The sequence below is a fragment of the Gasterosteus aculeatus genome, chromosome 20, assembly GCF_964276395.1.
Source record: "Gasterosteus aculeatus chromosome 20, fGasAcu3.hap1.1, whole genome shotgun sequence".
In the NCBI taxonomy this organism is placed as follows: domain Eukaryota; kingdom Metazoa; phylum Chordata; class Actinopteri; order Perciformes; family Gasterosteidae; genus Gasterosteus; species Gasterosteus aculeatus.
In genome coordinates, this window is record NC_135707.1 from 8436882 (window position 1) to 8456442 (window position 19561).

Consider the following 19561-nt stretch of genomic DNA (forward strand, 5'->3'; position numbering starts at 1 on the left):
TATATGTATTTATATCCCCTTTTTTAAATGTATTATTTATTATTGTATGTTCTGTGATTTTGCAGAGATCACATGTAACTGGGAGTCAAATCCCATGTGTGCGCATACATGGAGCAGATTCTGATTCTGATATTTAAAAAAAATAACTGATTCCTCTGAATTCAATATAATAATGATGGTCACTTCACTAACGGCTAAAGATATACCACAGGATTCTAGCACATATTATCAGTGAGGAGCAATATGTTGTACAATTACAATGTATTCAGTTCAGAAAAAATAGCATTGAGAAACACACACATTTATTATCTCATTTTTAAAATATATATTTGTGTGTATGGCAATATACATATATATATATATATATATATATATATATATATATATATATATATATATATATATATATATATATATATATATATATATATATACACATATATATATTATAAGCTGATGCTTATATATATATAAGAATTAGCGTCCGTTCCGTTTGAATATGAACGATCCGAGCAGCAGAGGGAGCGCGAGCGCGACGAGGCCGCCCGACGCCCGTCGCGCCGGGATGCTGGTGATGATGATGAAGGGAAGGCTGGAGCCGGCGCAAGCGCAGCTGATACAGTCCTCGGCCCGGTTTCCATGGTTACCACACAATAGGCGACGGGACAGGGGGCTGCGTGAAGGGGAGAGAGAGAGAGAGAGAGAGAGAGAGAGAGAGAGAGAGAGAGAGAGCGACAGCAGCGGATCGGAGGGGAGGAGGAGGTCTGCAGAGCCGCTTGACTGGACACACCGCTGCAAACCCCCTCCAGCCCCCCCTCCCTCCCTCCCTCCCTCACACATACCCACCCACCCTCGACAGACAGACAGACGGACAGAAAGACAGCGAGTCACTGGACGGACATAGTAATGACAGCGGGGGCACGATTTCATTGTCTGTTGCCCGGTTGTTTCATTATTCTGGATGAGTTTAGAGCTCTGTTGGGTCACGTGACGTGGTCATCAGGATGAGATGTTTTCTGCCCGTTGTCCACCTTTCAGACCAGCCGGCCTTGGGAGTAAGTGCGGCACGTGAGAACAAAGAACCATTGGGACACTTGTCCCCCGTTCAGTCTGAGGCGCGAGTCTCTCCGCACAGTAAAGGTGACTCTGGAGGGACCACAGGCAACAGAGACACAGAGACCCTCCCTCACGATCCCCTCCCTCTTTCGGAGTTTTGGCCCCGCTTTCTGCGCCTCTCTTCCTCCTCCTTCTCTCTGCCTCACTACTCCCCTCCTTCTCCTCCTCTTCCTCTAACCTCCCCCCTCACTCCTCATGCAAATCACGCCCTCTCCTCTCTCCCTTTCTCTCACCCGATTGTGCATCCCCTTCTCTGGCTCACCCCTCGGCTTAAAAAAAAATGTGACTGTAAGACCGGAGAGGGGATATAAAAAATAAAAAAAAGTGCAAGTCGTCTTAGAGGAGGAGGAGGGGGGCAGGAGGGTTTGGGGGGGGGTGCAAAAAAAAGGGGGGGGGGGGCGAAAGGGGGTGGGGAAGAGGCGATGGTACGCATCAATTTGTAGTCTTCAGTTGGCACCCCTGTTTTTGTTTTTGCCCGCAACGAGCAGAAAGAGGTCCGTCTGCGTTATTGTTATTATCGGTGCCCGTTGCAATATGAGCCAGCACGAGCCTCTGTTGACAGACGGCCGGGCTCCGAGGCGTGCGTGTCGGCGTGCAACATAAAACGACGAAACGGAGGCAGAGAAAGGACGAGAGAGTGAGAGTGAGAGCACGCATCGCTGGATATCATAGGTAAGTGAAAGAAAGAAGGGGGGGGGGGGGTATAGATGCTTATAACGTTTATTTGCAGCTACTCCTGCCGGCCACGTTTGTCCTCTCCCTCCCCATGTTTTTTTTTCTTCTCCCTTTGTGCTTTAATTATCGTCATACACTCCTGCGTTATGGCTGAATTACGTCCCGGTGAATGCATGGTAACAGAGGGTGCACGACGCGCACCCACATTCCAGCGAGGAAGGAAGAAAAAAAAAAAAAAGAAGAAAAAAAAGGAGAACCGGTTTCGAAATGCCACGATTCGCCATTCCATATCATCTTTCTTCTTTTAAAAAAAAAATATGTTTGGCGTCTACAAACAGCACCGCGCGGGCCATCCGTTCTGATCGGGAACATGGATGTGCTGCTGTAGGTGGACCGCGTTTCCGCCGCGGTAGTCTTGGGAGGCGAAGCGGGGGGGGGATCGAGCCTTTGGCCGGTCTCCTCCGCTCGCGTATCAATAACATTTCGCAGGGAGAAAGGAGAAAGGAGTCGTTGCGGTGCCTCTGCTCGTGGGTGATGTAAGCGGAGCAACCGCATGCTGCCGCTTTGCATCACATGCGGTGGTCAATTTGTGGATAATGCATGTACTGTGTGGCCGCGCGTGAGCCTGCAAACATGTTAATCCCGTTGTTGCACGTTGGCAATGTGTTTGCGTCCTAGTTGTTTACTGACCAAGGGCCACGGACCTGCCAGGGGACCACATACAGACCATTAGCTGCCACCTGTAACTGAGATGCATTGTGTACACAGGAGCCCAACTGGGCCCAGAGTGACTCCTGCGTGATTAACTTAGTCATATGTATGTTAATTAGACTGACTGTACATACACTGCAGTGCCTATAAATACATGTGCCGTGTTTTTTTCTATTATGCGTATGAACAGTGATTTAACTCTGATTGGATCAGTCACTGCAGCATGCACTAATAATTAATGTATAGCCATGTGTAGTGGAGCTGCTACAGAATTTACAGGATACGAACACACACACAGGATATGGCTCCTATATTACTGGCTGCACAGCGGAGTGTACAACAGCTCTTCTTACTGCTCAGCCAAATATATCTTTTTCTTCCTACATCCAGTGGCGTGGACTATTTATATCCTCATTCAATATACATAAGCAATTTTTTGTCATAGTGGTACATGAATGAATGAATTAGGCCGGCCCTTCCAAAGTAGTCCACCTATGTTGTCAGGCACACCCAGATAAAGGCTCTAGACATTGTGCATTTCCGTAATGGCTGGGTCAATGGATAAATAAGAATGTGATTCTGCCAGCCATAAGCAGGTCATGTGGGTCAACCACAAGTAGCTGTGGGTTTCGGCTGTTATGGTGAAGGTGGATGGGCGGGATGTGGCCTCGAATCCTTGTTTGCAAGAGTCTTCTGCGGGCCGCCCACCAAAATGCAATCTCCACTGTATTTTTTATCTGCTCTTTCGATGTTGGAATATCCAATTACCAATACGCAGACCAGTGCATTCTGGTAGTTTGAGTGGGTTAACAGATTTTTTGCTACCTTGGTAAAGACAGAAGGCAGAGAGGAAACCGTTTGGAGCACTTTGAAAAACAGTTTTCCGTGTGTGATGCAAGCTGGGAATTTTAATGTTCCAACAATGCTTTTGCAGTTTTGAACTCAGAGGTTTTCATAATGTTACAAATGATTGAACTCAACACAGGGTGTAGGTAGCAAACAATATTGTTTACCACTGCTACCATTCTAATGTTCTTCTGCAAAACATTGAATTCTTTGCAGGATTTGAGAGGCAATAAACACTGAATAATGCTTTCTTTGTTTATGTTCTTTTACAGGTTTTGGTAGCTTCCATGGTGCAACATACAGCTGTCTCAGTAACCAAAAGGAACCACTTCAGTCCCTGCAATGGCTTGTGTTACAAAATGGTCATTTTAAAGAAGAAATAATGAAAACACGGACACACAAAGAATCGGTATGAGCATATATTTTGTCATTGTGGTCAGGGATTGTGTACCTGCTTAATGTAGTACATTTTATATTGTGGCTACATCCTAATTAGTTGAATATGTGATGGTATTAAAATGACTAAGATGTCATTTATTATTTTGGTTATGACATTTATGTTTGACTCCTTTCTCTGCTTACAATCCCTTTTATTTTTATTGCTCTTTCTATCTGTTATGGTCTGTGCTTCTTCCTAGAAACGTTATTCTCCACTTGTTGTTCTATCTACATCCCAACCTGATTTGAACATACTTAGCTTTTTGTATTCACCTTATTTCCACTACATTCAACATATCTCTTATTTAACTCTGTATTTTACTTTATACCTATGAATCTTCATTATTTTATCAAACAATGCTTTCCTATCCTGTCCCAATTCTCCCTCCTTTGCTGTACTTTGGGTTTGTAGATGCCCATGCGCAGTGGGCGACGGCGGGGGGCGAGTGAGGAAAGGAGGGGGAGACGCCCGCACACCAGCCCCACTCGCCCTGAACGCAACGATAGACAGACGGTTAGCACACTTAATTTTTCTTTTTCTTTTTTTCCTTGTGGTGGTATATGTCATACGGTTATGTGTGTGGATGCAAATACAAGAGTCATGAGCAATAAAAAAACTGTGTATAGTCACTTGTGTGTGCGCAGGCATTTGGGTGTGCTGTAAGTGCATGCGTCATCCGTACGATAGCCTTAAACATACCCTTAAAGTGTCAGCATTGTTCGATAGCGTGTTTTATAAAAATCTTTGATTGTTTGTGTTTGACATTGATGTGTGTATGTGTGTGCGTCAGTGGGAGCTTGCATGCGTGTTTACGTGTTTAAGTGAGGCTGTTCTAAAAAACTGTCAAAGGCCTAATAGGGATTTAAAAGCATCACTACAGAATTAAAAGTCTTGTGTTGTTTTAGCAAAGAGCTGCTGGTGAGGAATTGGCTGGAAATCGCTTCAGTCGCAGATCACAAGGGCGTGATTCTTCAGAGAGTGAGGGGGAGGAACTTGTGTCTCCTCCTAAGAGGCAGAAAGTTCAGGTTTGTGTTTCATTGCATCAATCTTTGATGTAGCTAAATTCTCACAAAGTGAATGTCTAGGTTATTACGAGCTTTATTCTAAAATAAAATCATATTTACAAAATGTACCATTTTACCTCATTCAGAAATGTTCTTTTTATTGTCAGGATTCGGCCTCTACCCCAAACCCACCAACATCAACGGACAGCTCGGCTCCTTCCACTGTCCCACCTCCAACCTCAGTCGCCAGCCAATCCCGCGAGAGTGACAATGAAGATGGCCAATCCCAGGGCAGTAGAAGTTCAGTTGTAGGGAGCCTGGCCAATAGTAGCAGCAGTCTGAGCAGTGGGCGGGATATAGACCAGGACAACCGCTCCTCGTCCCCAAGTCTCTCCGCTTCTCCTTTGGGTAGCTTGGACTCTGACTCCGATGGATCCGACTCACCAAAGCAAGGAGAGAGGGAAAGAGAGAAAGGCAAGGAGGGAGGAGTGGGGAAGGTAGTCGGAGACGATAGGAGAGTGCATCGAGAGGGGAGAGGGGAAGAGTCCTGTGGAGATGGAGAAAAGCGGGAAATGGATGCACGAATTGAAGACTGTTCATCTCTGAAGTCCTCCTCCTCCACTCCCTCTGGTCTAAACCCCTCTCTCCGTGGAGCAGGTGATTCATCAAATGACAGCAATAGTGGGAGGAAGTCTTATTTCTCCCTGGACTCCAAATTGATGTGTAAAGTTGAGTATGGTGGACCGACAGGTGTTGATGGAGCACTTAGTGGCAGCAGAATGAATTCCAAAGCCAGCACGCAATGTGTCAACAAGACCACTATCTCTGGAGGAGATTTTTCCGTTAACACCCCCAATATTCCCCACTCTTTACCCTCTCCCCTTCCTCCTCCACCTGCACTAAAGCCCTTGGAGCTCGGAGGACAAAACCTGCCTGCTGAGGTTAAGATTGAAAGAGACAAAATAGAAAAGGCAGACAAACTCTTGGACAAGGCTCAGTCTACTCCTCCTTCTCTGTTGCCACAGGCCGGCCCCCAGCAGCAGTCCCAGCCTCAGACCCAACCATCCACCCACCCTCACCACTACAGCTCCACCAGCTGGCAGGGTGGCACCGCAACGGGTTGCCAGGGCAGCTGGGGATACACCCGTTACCCTGGCAACCATCACCCACACCAACCACAGCACCAGCCCCCTGTGCAACAGCAGCAACTTCCTTCTGTTTACAACCCTCCATCCTCTCGCCACTCCTCCTCCCACCCTTCTTACCTCCCCCACCCTCACACCCACCCCCACAGGGAGTACCTTCCCAGGTACGCTGGGGGGGGAGGGGACAGAGAGAGGGGGGCTGTAGGAGAGAGGGAGAGGGGAGTGAGGGGGGAGTGTGTGGGGAGGGAGATCAACAGAGATTTCTCTGCTCCCATTGGCAACAGCAGCAACAATAGTAGTGTGAGTAATAGTACTACTGCTTGTGGTGGGATGGGTGGGTCGAATAGCATCCAAGGCAGGGAGTTTGGTGGTCTTCCAGTGGGTCAGAACCGGGATTTCCAAGGTTCTGGGAGGGATGGACCGAACCAGGGTGCAGAAAGAAGAGACTTTGGTCCAGGTTTCAGAGATAGAGAGCGGGAAAGGGATGGAGGGAGGGAGTTTCCTCTGACAAACCAAAACCAGAGTAGAGACTTTGGCCCCAACGGAACTGGGGGGGGGCATCCCAGAGACAAAGATGGAGGCCGATGGGGGGATTTTGGGGGTCAGACAAGAGAGGTTGTAGGCGTAGGCAACAATAACCCAAACAACAACTCCATTGCCCAGGGAAAACCACCAAATTCAACCGGTGGGCTACCTGCCACCCCAATGCTAAACCGAGACCCACCCTCGTCACCCCAAAGCAACCCAAGTCATCCATCCCATTCCTCCCTGCCCCCACAACCCCATCCGCATCCCCCAAACTCATCCAGCCGAGACTTCCCTCCTACCATGGACCAGGCACAAACCCCTCCTTCTGGAGCAGACCACTTTCACAGAGAGTATCCTCCAACAGGAGGAAAAGACTTTCCTCCCGGTGCTCCTGCATCCACAGGCACAAATCGAGAGTACCTCAGCCCCCCTCGGGTAACTCCAAACTTGGGAAGAGAGTATTCAGGGCCTGTAGGAACCCATCATCCCCACTCAACTCACCCCCACTACCAGTCTGGGCCCAGAGAAAGAGAGAGAGACTCAAACCTGCGAGATTCTGCTTTGTACCAAAATCGTGGAGGGCCAAATCAGCCTCCTGCACTGTCTCCTTCCTCCTCTTCCAGCCATCATGGACACCCACCAAATTCTTCCTTTGCCCCACCACCACCCCAAGCTCCTCTACCCCCATCTCAGACCTCGCACACCCAGCCACCCCTTTCAGGCATTGCACCAAATGTACGTCCCCCGCACTATCAGTCGTCCGCCCAGACCCCTTCAACACCTTTATCTCCATTACCCAGCCCATCCACAAATCAAATGGGAGGCTTCTCATCTTTCCCCCCTGGCTCCTCATCTGGACCCAATATGCCCCCTCCTGGACCAGGTGTGTCACCTGGATGTCGTCCCTCCCCTTTCCATGGTACTTTGAACAGCCACCCTCCTTTCAGTGGAACTTACCACTCCAATGGTAGTGGCAGTAACAGCAATAGCAACAGTAGCGCACCCAATAGCAGCAATACCAACTCACAGGCAGTCTCACCTCAAAATGTTTCAAAAGGACCTCCACCTCTTAGTAACTCAGCCAACAACAATAGCAGCATTTCAACCCCTGCTTCCAGTTCTTCAGTCTCGGGCGGAGACGGACATTTGGATTCTGGCCCACCTCCCACACCTGTTATCAAAGAAGAACCAATAGAAGAAAGGGAAGAGACTGAAAGCCCACCACCGGTGTTGAGAAGTCCCTCTCCTGAACCAAAACCAGTAGACATTCCCATCCACGCCAGTCAATCAGCAAGGTAAAGTCAAAACAACATCTTCATTCTAATGAAAAAAGTCAATGCGTTGCCTAATTCATACCATCTAAATGTGATCAGATGTAATTAACAGTAATAGTGATTTTTGAAATTTATCCTGTAGCGATATTTTACTCTGCTGTCTCGTGTGTGTCCAGGTTTCACAAGGTCCTGGACCGTGGTAGCGCAAATTCCTGTGCCCGCAGTGATGTCCTTTTTGTCCCTTTGGACGGCTCCAAACTGTGGAAGAAGAGGAATGAGGTGATCGAAAGGGCTCGCAGGGAGGTTGAGCAGCGGGCCAGAGACCTCAGAGAAAAAGAGAGAGAGCGGGAGAGGGAGCGGGAGCGTGAGAGGGAACTAGATCGACATCTACAGGTGCGTACTTTTAAGAGTGATAATTACGCTGCATATCAGATTTCATGGATTTGATGTAGATTAAATTGTTCATTTTAAGATTTGATTTACTGTTTTTTACTGTTTTCTCTGCAGCAGCAGAAGGATATTAACGCCGCTGGAGGGGGTCGCCAGGGGTCCTCTCTCTTCTTCCCCTCCTCGTCTTCGATCATCCTTGACCCTTCATCTTCTTCCTCTTCCTCTAACAACTCTGTCTCCCACCCTCCCCATCACCCCCAACATCATCACTCCCATCCGCATGCTCACCTTGCTCAAGCCCACCATCTCCACCCAAGCCTGGCTCACTCCATTCCCCACTCCCTCCTTCTGCCATCCATGGGTGGGACATCTACAGTTGTTGGCCCCCAAGGAGCCCTTGGAATAGGTTTAGGAGGTCCATATCTGGGCCCTGACACCCCAGCACTGAGAACCCTGAGCGAGTATGCTCGCCCTCATGCTATGTCTCCACTCGGAGCAGCAAGTCGTGCCCAAGCGCACCACGCGCAAGTTCACCATGGACATCCCCACGTCCACCCATCATTCTTCCTTCCTCAGTTCCAGAATCATGCTTTAGGCCACCCGCATCACCTGCCAACTGATGCAGCTACGGCTGCAGCCATCTTGGGTTTTCTGTATGGTGGCAGCCTTGAAGGGGGTCCAGGTGTTGGAGGCCACGCTGGAATGGCAGGAGGGCCAATACCGGGAGGGATGGGGGGTGCAGGGTTTGGAGGAGTCGGCTTTCCCCATGCAGTGGCTGCACATCGAGAGCGAATGAAGCAAGGATTTGAATTTAAGAGTGATGAGCGGATTTACCAGCCAGGAGCAATGCCTGATCACGCTGCTCTTGCCCTTGCTCACTCTCATTCTCATGCCCATGCTCATGCCCATGCTCATGCTCATGCACATGCTCATGCACAAGCCCAAGCCCAAGCCCAAGCCCAAGCCCAGGCCCAGGCACAAGCCCAAGCCCAAGCCCATGCCAATGCCCATGCGCACGCACATGCACATGCACATGCACACACACATGCACACTCCCTGCTACTTGGAGGAGGTGCAACAGGAACTAATGAGGTGACACTATATGGCACTCCTCCTCCTCCCGCTCCGACTGGCCCCCCGCACCTGCAGAGCCCTACCCTGGCCCCAGTAACTCGACCCCCCAACCCTCCTGCCTCTCAGTCCTTGTCCAATCCACCCCCTTCATCTCTCCTAACACCCACTCTTCCCTCTCACCCATCATCGGCACCACCGGCTGCCCCCCCAACCCCAACAGGCCCAGCTGCTCCTCCGCCAGCTCCTCCTCCACCTGCTCCACCAACATCCAATGCCTCCTCGCTTCATCATCCGGTCCCCCATTCTTCTTTTCCCAGCTCCCTGTCCTCTCATTTGCCACCAGCCGCTACTCCAGCCGCTCCCCCAGATAACTACCCCACTCCTACTCGCTCTCCTGCCCCCTATGAGCGCGACAGGAGTGGGGAAAGAGAGCGGGAGAGGGAGAGAGACAGAGCAGCTTTGCCGGCATTTGGGGACAGAGAGCGAGAAAGAGAAAGGGAGAGAGAAAGAGAAAGGGGAGGAAGTGGTGGAAATGGAGGAGGAGGAACAGGAGGAGGAACGGGAGGAGGAGGAGGAGGAGGAGGAGCGGGAGGAGGAACAGGAGGAAATGGAGGTGGAGGAGAGAATCTGGGACGTCTTCAGATGTTGAATGTGACACCTCATCATCACCAGCATTCCCACATCCACTCACACCTTCACCTGCACCAGCAAGACACAGGTACTAACCACTTCTGCTACGAATGCTCCCTTTATCCATATCAACAACCTTAAGATTACCCAAATTTAGATAAAAAATAATTGTTAATTGTTGACACCTGAATACTAAAAAAGTAAAGGATAAGGCGTGCTATTTTCTATTACCATAGACCTCTGTTATTGTCCAATAAATAATCTAAGAGCCATTAGCCGCACCGTAGTGGATGACACATTCCTTCTTCAGGATGGGTTTTGTAGTCTATATGGAGTCAATCCCACATGCACCACGCAGTTTATGCTGGATTGATACACCACATTTGTCTAATCTATGGGCTAAAGATATTCCCTAACAAATGTGCGATTTACTCCTGCTGGGGTCATATTTGCTGGTCTGCAGCCACAGCGGTTTTAGGGGATTGCTTTTTTTAAAGAAATTGTTTAACAATGAGCTTGGGCTTGTTTTCCACGGACACTTCAGGGAACTGATCATTTAGGTGTACTTAAATTGTGGCTGGTAAGAAAAACAAAGCGAGCCTTATCCTTTAACTTTAAAGTGAATAATTTTACTTTTCTGTAGTTCCTCATTGAACTCTTTCATTTCAAGGGATATTGGGTCATAGTTTACTCTGTCATCTGACTCATTTGTTCAAATGTTCCAAGCTTTAAAGTACAAAGTCCCTAAGGAGATGTTAGTTTTCTCAGATCTCAGTTTAGTAACACCAATTAGCCTTTTTTCGGGCTTTTGTCTCTTTGAAAGAAGTTGTGTTTAAAGTAAAATATTGTAAAAACTATTAGCGTTTGTTGTGGCACGGTGGGGAGGTGGTCTGCATGATTGCTCCCAGTGGTTCAGGGTTTGAACATGCCGGTCGGCGTGAGTCTTTCTGTGCAGAGTTTGCATGTTCTCCCCACATTAGCGAGGGTGGTCCTTCCAGTCCAAAGACTTACAGGTTAGGTCATTCAGGTTCATTTGTTGCTCTAAATTTCCTGTAAGTGTGAATGTGAGCATGAATAGTTGTCTGTCCTTATGGCCCAACTCCAATCTGGTTCCTACAACCTACCCCTCCTCCCACATGGAGGGTGGGTTATAAGATTCACAAAAGAGCAAGTCTTTGATTGATATAAACCTAGCTGCCCCTGACCACTTGCCAACACACTAAATGTAATCATAAGCTGCTCAAACTAATGTAGACTTTTCAGCAATCTTTTTTACACTGTTGTAATACATTCTAGTATAATGCATGTATTTCTACTGACATACAAATAGTTTTTATACTTCCTCTACATTTATATCTTATATTTTATAATGGGAGCAACTGTAAGGTAATCCAATTTCTTTATGGATATTTGTTTATCTTTTCCTGGAACTTGCAGCTGTATTAATGCCTACGACTTAATAAAAGTGTGCTTCATTCAGCTGTGAGTGTGAGTACAAACAGAGTTCACTCCGTCCTGCGGTGGGAAGGTGTTTGGACTGGTTTGGAATTGGGCCAATGTTGCTCTGCTCTGTGAATACCTTGCGACCTGTCCAGGGTGTGCCCCGCCTCTCGCTCAATGTCAGCCAGGATCAGCTCCAGCCCCCCTCCCCCGCAACCCTTTAAAGGAATACGCTGTAACTGATAATTGATATTTGCATTTTGCATATTATTGCATATATTGCACTTTAGCAAAAGCCATTATGTTCACTGACTCTGCACTGCCTCCAGAATCCAGATTTCTGTGACTTTATTCGATTGTCTCAGCCGCTCGTGTGTTTCCAAGAATCATACATATCTTAAATGTAGCATAATGTATTAATGTTAGTGTATTACATGCTGTGTGCATTATCTTTGTTTTGAATTCATAATTTGACTCTTATTAAATATCTCCTGTATTTCCTATTACATCACTGGCATCCAGCGACGGGCGGGGTACTACCCCTGATGGACCCGTTGGCGTCGGGGTCTCCTTTGACACGCCTCCCTTACCCAGGAGCCACACTAGGCACCCCCATCCTGGCTCACCCCCTCACTGACAGCGAGGTGCTCCGCCAACAGCTGTTCGGTGAGGAGAAGGCTCCTCGTCCATGTACTTGTTCAGTTTTTCTCTCTTAAAAGCTCCAAAGAGCTGAAAGTTTATGAAGAGGATTTTTGAATACGATGACGATGACGATTCACATTGGGGCCTTTTCGGCTCCATTATTTCTCCATTTTCCTTTTTTATCCCCACCTGCTCCTCCTCTTTTCTCTTTCTCTCTTTTTTCCTTTTTTTAGGTGCTCCTTTCCGTGACCTGCCCCAGCCGTCCTCCCTCACTGGTCCTATGTCGGCAGCCCATCAGCTGCAGGCCATGCAGCAGGCCCAGAGCGCAGAGCTGCAGATCCAGCGACTGGCTCTGGAACAACAGTGGATCCATCACCATCACCACCACTCCCTCACCCAGGACGAGTATTACAGGTACGTAGGCTGTGTGTGTCCATTGGTTGGGCCTATTTTTTATTGTAGCAGAGAGAAACAATATTCTGAATTTTTTTCTAATTACAGGGAAAAGTCCAAAGTTGTATATGTGTATGGTCCAAGAAATAGAAAAGTCAAATCTCAGATCTAAACCCATGTATTATATATCTATATTTCATCTGTCACCAGGTTAATGCAATTAATTGGCTACACTCTTTCCTTATACCCATTTTGACTTTTCTTGAAACAATACATTTCATGATTGCCAGAGAATTTCTTAAAATAACCATTCTTGACTTGGCAAACAACAGTGGCCATAGATTTGACATTATCCCTGCTACTTTATTGGGACACGTCAGGTAACAGAAATCTCAATTTCTAGTTATTATATTTTGATCAACTTTTAACAAGCCTTAATCATTGGTTGATTCTACAAACAACACAAATGAACACAACTCTTACTGTTGCCTTGATGACACTTAGCAGCCATGGCCGTCTGTATAAATTGCCTTTTAGTTTGTTACAATTAGCCTGTAAAGCTTTGATTTACCGCTTGTGGTGTTGGCAATGTTTGTTCCCTTTGTGCATATTTGATTCCCGAGAAATATAAAGTAAGGACTCGATAAAGCTTTTAAAATGTTCCCCCACCCTAAAAAAACAATAGATGCTGCAATTATGTGAGCTGAAATTAGACCATAACCTTGGCTGTGACCTTTACCTCCAAATTGGACATTAAAATGCTTTCCCCTTTGACCTTTCAGTCACCTGAAGAAGGAAAGTGACAAATCCCTGTGAGGGAGGGGTACGACAAAGAGCAACATGGAGAAAAAACGAGGGAAAATCTGTGCAAAATGAAACGCAAAAGAAAAGGCTCTGACGACAACAACAAAGAAAGCAAAGACTCCAAACGAAAGCTGGACTAATGGACGGGGAACCTACTGAAGAAAACAAGAAGCTTCTTGAAGGATTAAGGAAAGAAGGGCGCCTGAAAATGTTGCACACAATCCCTGCTAGCTGCACCACGTTGAAGATCCAGACTCTGGCGCTTCCCCGCATAATGTTCTCAAACTCCAGTCCTGTTTTGTATCGTGCTCTGTACAGTATATTAGATGGGAGAGGCCATAGTGAAGTACAGTATGTGTAAAATACTCGATGCCAGAAGGAATGTGTACATGAGTCTCTTTTATGTCTTTGCATGTAGCTAGGCGCTTATTCTGAACTGGTGGAACTTTTGGTTCTGTTTTTAGTAATTACCCCCCTCATTTGTATTTGAGGGGCGTTCTATATGCATGAGACCAGCAATTTAGTGTTATGTTATGTTTATTATCAATAGTGTTGTTATTATGATTATTGTTGTCTGTTTGTTGATAATGATATAATTATATATACAGTACATATTATTTGTATTATTTTTTTACATTTTCATGGTATGGCAGTTGGTTTTTATTTTATTTTTTATTTTCAATTTACCTTGTGAAACAAGATGCAAATGAAGGAAAAAAAATCTGGAAATAAATTATAATCTTTTTTTGCTGGTCCCTGGCGTATTCAGGCGTGCGCTATTCGCCCCCCCCACTCACACACGTTCAGACTATTTGCCCCGTCTTTGTTTTATACAAGTCACTCATGCACAAAGCATATCAAATTCCTGACTCTGCTCCCCCTCCCCCTCTCCCTCTCTCCCTCTCTCTCTCTCCCCCCCTCTTTCTCTGTGTCCCTCCCTCCCTGGTTGAGTGTAGCTAATAGGAGACACATGGGATGAGTGTGAACATGGGAGTTGAGGCGCTCCACTGAACACCAGCCACCCTGTAGAGCATGCATTCCTTACTGCACAGCAGAAATGAAATGAAAGAAATATATATATATATATATATATATATATATATATATATATATATATATATACGAGAGAAATGAAAAAGGAGAGTGAAAGAAGGAGGTGTGAGAGTGTGATTTACCGTTGAAGGTTCAGGGCTGTGTGTTTTCTCACCGTGTCTGGCTGGAGGAATCTCCTTCAAAAAGACACGGATCACTGAATACAGCCTTCATCCTATAATACAAAACCACTGCTGGCTGGCAGCGCCTTTACAATATTAACATTTTGTTAACATAATGCACCACATTTTGATACTGTTAAAGTAGTCAGTAGTACATCACTTTTCTTTATTTTTGTAACGCAATCTTTTACTGATTGCTTGATAGCCGTATCTGTAAAAACATCTAAGTCAGGAGAGTGACATTGGATGTGTGGATACTGTGGAGGGCATGCTCGTTAGTTGGTATGTAGGTTGTGTGTCATTTAAAGTCACCTTGAATAAGTGTGTCAACATAATGTAAAGTACCCTCTAGCAGGACAAATCTGATTTTCCCCCTCTGGTGGCATCACATCTGGGAGATATTCTTAGCACTTCATCAGTCACCCCTCAGGGTGGATAAGAATGTTATGAAAGGTGTCGATGAAAGATGTTTAAACGCTGCATTTCATATAGACCTAGAGTTATAAATACAGTCTCTTCTAGCAATATAGGATGTCAAATACACGTTATCCTTAGCAGCTCTTGTTCTCAAGTCTCAGACAAATATTTGCAATGAATTCTTATTCGTTCATAATGTCCTACTTTTAGTGCAGGATAGTGTTAAGACTGTAGAGTGCGTCCCTATGGATTATGAAATTGTCTATAATTATATGTATTGTCAGTGATAACAGAACGCAATCTGAAAATGAAAACAAGAATACCTTTTTATTTTGCCAGAAAGAGACAGTTTTGACTGTATCTGCTCCTAAACCATAACGACAATGGGCAAAGTGGCCCAAGTGCCGGCTGAGGAGAAGAATCCGTGGCCTTTTTTCACCACCTCTCACCTGTAGGATGGGACTCTTCTGACCTTTTCCTCACTCCACTCCACCCTAGAGAAGATGATCCCACAAGATCATCTTAAGGCCTTGCTTAAGTCATTTCTTAAGTGGTTGTAGACGGAATGCGGGGGACCAGATCTCTCCGCCTCCTTCCACTATACACACCAGGAAGTTTGCAAGAATCCTAACATCTCGGTTAAAGATTATTGGCGTTACCAAGTAGCCCACATTTAAAACAGTCTATGATATAATAAAGAAAATGGATGAATGTTCTGTGGGTCGAGGAACGGCATTGAAAGGAATAGGTTTACGAGGCTTCTCTCAACCCATTTATTAAACAACAGCTGTTTGACACAATGAGGTGATGACAGTTGGAGAAGCCGCCATGGTGTCTGTTTCATACTCATCCGTCATGTGTGGAAAGCTCCACTTTGAATTTACTTGCCCTACTTGTTCCTTTGGGAGTTTTTATTGTCTTCTCTGGGAATTCAAGGTACAGAGTAAGCTAGTTTTTCCAATATGCTTTTGACAAAACCTTTTTTATAATCACGAAAGAAAAGAGAAACTAAACAACAGGTTTGTTAAGTGTTGTTTAGTTCACCCAAAAAAAATAGAAAACAGTGCCGGTTTTGGAATAAAAAAACAATACATCCATCCGACACAATGTTGGGTTTGAGCTGTTGGCCTTGCCATATTTGAGAAATTGAACACATGATTTATTGGAAAACTCAGAACTTTCAAATAAAAAACATATTTTCCATCTGTGTCAAGTCCAAAAGTCTGTGTTTCCAACTCCATGGCTACGATTTGGTAAAGCCCAGACTGACAATGGTTTATCAAATGAGGATACTTTTCTGAGTGTCTTGTGGTTAACTGACCTCCAGTCCACCCAACATTTTGGGGCAGAACTGGAACGTTGACTGTTTGTCAGGCACCGTCACCCAACTTCAGCGTCCAACTTCCCTCACGCTCTCGGGACTGAGTGGGACCAGGTCGCAACACTCGTGTAGAACACCTTTATTTCCAGGAGTGTAGACGCCCCTCGCAGCACCCACCTATAAGCGTATGGTTATAGGGTGGGATGTCCACACACTTTTGTACTACTTTTGTTCCGCCAAAGGCTATGAACGGAGCCACACTTCCCTCTTTATTCACAGTTATCTATTCAAGGAGCACTTACAGACATTTCAATAGTCTTTTTCAGTTCATACTCTTTCTATTTATGCGTCAGCTTGCTCAATAAAACAACTTGAAGTGTTGATAATAACTGTGCTTAGTGGCCTGCGCCGTTCTTTGTTCATGCTCCAACGTTGTAGAAGATCTTGTTGAACTGGAATATTATTACAGGCTACACTCACTCATTGGAGAGCTCTCATGCACATTCAGTCACCCTGTTCAATAAACCACTTAGTACAAGTAGGCAATTAAAAGCATGACACAAGATATCTTTGAAGTTAACAATCTGGATTGAAATAAATGACTTGTGCAATGGGGCTCTGCTCAAAGTGACTGAACAAACATTTTACCATTGTTACAGAAAAGTTCAAACTTCAATCTGTGAATATTTATGTGTCCCGGCAGTGGAAAAATCCTTTTGAAGGATTTCAAATCTGAATCTCCTCTGCTGTTAGGTAGTGTAGTTTATAAATTATCAGCAGGTTTTCCTGCTGAATCTCCAAAAATAGCAATGTGTTTCCCATTAGCTCTTTGGGATGGAACTCACTCTTTGTTCCATTCAAATGGTTATAAAAAGTGTCAGGTATCAAAGAAAACCAATACTGTATGTATTCGCTGAAAACGTCCCATCCTCGTAAAGAATTGGTGCTTTTTTAATCCATTTTGTAGTCAGTTAAACCTCTTTATTCTAATACACCTGTGATTGGTAATGACAAACCTACAAGATTTAAGATTAATAAATGCTGAAAATAATTCTTAAAAAATAAAAACGTTTAATTTGTACAATAAAATAAAAAAAGATTCACAGATGAAAGAAATACTGAAAAAGATTTTGAAAAATAGGGGCTAGGATTTGAAAAGGAAACTATTAAAACAAATCTGAAATTGAAATGTAAAATCTGAACTTTTGTTAAAACAAATGATATTTAAAGAATTAGAATGTTTTTTTCTATAGATAAAGCAAAATTTCAATTAAAAAAAAGTTGGATAAATAACAACTAGTTTTGAATGAATTATATTTTATAGTATTATTCTGAATGTGAATCTGAAAATACGTCACTAGAGAAAATATAATGAATTCCAGTACTTGAGTATACACTTATTCGCTTCAAACCATTACCAGATGCATTCAATTCTTAGAATAGAAAAACAAACTCATATATTTCAAATTGGTGTGTGACTTGTGAATGAAATGCAGTTACTGCCACCTACTGGAGTGCTGTGCAACTTCCTTTTTCTTGCATGTTCCTGCAGGAGAAAGCATAACCCATTCAAATGCCAGCAGTTCCATTTTATTCTGAAAGAAAACATTCACCATAACATTTATAAAAAGCAATCCCTTTCAATCAATTTCTTCACTTTGTTTGCACATGTTTTACTGGCTTTCAAGGCTTAATGAGGTCCATGCACAATATAATTTACTACAAAGTATATAAAACAAAACATTCTTTGCTCTGTCTAACACACAGTAACAACAAGACCAATACGGTGGACATCAGCGTGCTTTCAAAGAGGGTCATACGAGCATGTTGTCCCTCTTATGCAAGCTTCTAACGTGTCTGCCTAGAGACTCCATCCACTTGAAGGATTTGCCACAATAATTGCAGACAAACTGCTTCCCCTCCGTGTGGATCGTCTGGTGCCTGTTGAGGGCGCTCGTTGTGATGAACGTCTTCCTGCATATGTCACACCTGTACGGCCTCTCGCCCGTGTGCGTCCTGATGTGCGCCGCGAGGTGGGAGCAGTTGCTGAAGCGCTTCTCGCACACGGAGCAGCAGTAGGGTTTCTCTTTGCCCTCCTCGCCGTGGTGGCTCGCGTGGTACGGCTGAAAGAGCAACGCGGGCTCCTGCAGGCTGCTCCTCGGGCTGGCAGGAGACAGGATGAAGTCTTTGATGTCGGATTCGAGGCTGTCGAGCTGCTCCTCCGCGTCGTGGCCGTGCCAGAAATCCCGGTGGGCCTTGAACTGTTGCTCCTTCTTCACCTGTGGGGGGTCTGGGTGCTCCTGATCCATGCTGGAGCTCCCGTCCTCCTCGCAGTGCTGCGACTCGGGAGGCTCCGCCGAAGGCACTGCCGGATGGAGCTGCTGCTGGGGAGGAGGAGGAGGAGGTGGTGGAGGAGGGTGGTGATGGGTGAGCTGCTGCAGCTGGACTCCGAGGCATCTCTCCAGCCGGGGCTCTAGGGTAGAAAAGACAGCACGCGTGTAAAACGAAATGAATGCGCAGCGACGCGAGGTTTGGTCACACGCGGCTTCCATTCAAACCAACCTGACTTGAGAAGCCTCAGCTGCGTCCTGAGACGACTGATTTCTAAATCTTTGGCCCGGGAAATCTCCTCTTTGTACTCGGCTATTGTGTTTTCGACGGCTCCGAATATCTCCTCCGCCGCCGCGGTGAGTCTCTCGCTGAGGAAGGCTCTCAGGGACTGCATTCTGGGACGTTTGCAAGGTGCAATGGAGACGTATTCTAGTCCCTGAACGTCACGCTCCGCTTGTAAACACTGACACACAAAGGGCTCACTGCGGGGCGCTGCTGCCCCCTGCTGGACCGGCGTGCAGAGAGACGGAGGCCTATTCATTTTATACATGACACTATCTACTTTTAAATGGCTTTGCATATAAACCACGTTACTCAAATGCAAGATCTCGTGGCTATTTTAGAAGGGAACAGTTTTAAGATACCTGGGAATCGGTCTTAATTTAAATACTGGATTTGATCATTTGATGATAGGGCCCACAGGCAGCTCTGGCACTCCCAACTATGAGGCCTTTCTTCCACTATACAATAGTTGCACTATATACTTATTTTGATAACTGCCATGTTTCGTGAAATGTTTCATAGCTTTTGTATTTGTTACATCATATTTTGGTAATCTCATCCTCCTGTATGTACTGTGCACACAGCATTGTTGTAACCCAAAGTGGTTCCGTCCTGTGGCCGTTTCAACACAGTGGGAATATAAAAAAGACAGCCTCTGGGGGAGAAACTATTTGGCAAGAACGTATTTGCTGAAGACAGATTGTGGATTAACTTTGACCCGAGCTGCCAAGATCGTTTTTGACGTCAGGAGAGTGCAATGTTTGAGGGGGAGAAATATGGCATTAAGGCAGAAACCAACAAGCCTTGAAATCTGAGATGAGGTGGTCTTAAAAGCTTTGGGGTTTATTTTCAAACTTTTCATAAAGTTGCAAAAATCTGTGATTT

The 19561-nt window shown here is 45.6% G+C and overlaps 2 protein-coding genes across 6 annotated transcripts; one reads left to right on the forward strand and one right to left on the reverse strand.

The window, feature by feature from the left end:
- The first annotated feature begins 1482 nt into the window (after positions 1-1482).
- On the forward strand, positions 1483-13856 carry atn1 (atrophin 1). 5 transcript variants are annotated; one of them, XM_078094974.1, is made up of 11 exons: positions 1483-1788; positions 3621-3757; positions 4199-4300; positions 4693-4812; positions 4959-5732; positions 5817-7759; positions 7915-8131; positions 8246-9920; positions 11795-11962; positions 12148-12328; positions 13090-13856. In XM_078094974.1, the coding sequence occupies exons 2-11, from the start codon at positions 3731-3733 to the stop codon at positions 13121-13123; spliced, it is 5241 nt and encodes a 1746-aa protein (XP_077951100.1). In that variant the 5' UTR covers positions 1483-1788; positions 3621-3730; the 3' UTR covers positions 13124-13856. The 5 variants fall into 5 exon arrangements, with proteins under 5 accessions (XP_077951100.1, XP_040021609.2, XP_077951099.1 ...); XM_040165675.2 differs by having other exon boundaries at positions 4959-7759; XM_078094973.1 differs by having other exon boundaries at positions 4959-7759; positions 11795-11938.
- Positions 13857-17637: 3781 nt separating this feature from the next.
- LOC120810862 (uncharacterized) lies at positions 17638-19489 on the reverse strand. Its single transcript, XM_040165830.2, has 2 exons — positions 18626-19489; positions 17638-18536 (listed from the first exon to the last, which is right to left on the reverse strand). The coding sequence occupies exons 1-2, from the start codon at positions 18972-18974 to the stop codon at positions 17878-17880; spliced, it is 1008 nt and encodes a 335-aa protein (XP_040021764.2). The 5' UTR covers positions 18975-19489; the 3' UTR covers positions 17638-17877.
- Between the last annotated feature and the right edge of the window lie 72 nt (positions 19490-19561).

What these genes read in the sequence shown, in the direction of transcription:
- atn1 (XM_040165675.2), top strand. Translation starts at nt 3,731, where the DNA reads ATGAAAACACGGACACACAAAGAATCG. An exon ending in CACGGACACACAAAGAATCG is followed by an intron (nt 3,758 to 4,198) that starts GTATGAGCATAT and finishes TTGGGTTTGTAG; the next exon opens with ATGCCCATGCGCAGTGGGCG. An exon ending in CTAAGAGGCAGAAAGTTCAG is followed by an intron (nt 4,813 to 4,958) that starts GTTTGTGTTTCA and finishes TTTTATTGTCAG; the next exon opens with GATTCGGCCTCTACCCCAAA.
- LOC120810862 (XM_040165830.2), bottom strand. Translation starts at nt 18,974, where the DNA reads ATGCAAAGCCATTTAAAAGTAGATAGTGTCATGTATAAAATGAATAGG. An exon ending in GCTGAGGCTTCTCAAGTCAG is followed by an intron (nt 18,537 to 18,625) that starts GTTGGTTTGAAT and finishes TTTCTACCCTAG; the next exon opens with AGCCCCGGCTGGAGAGATGC.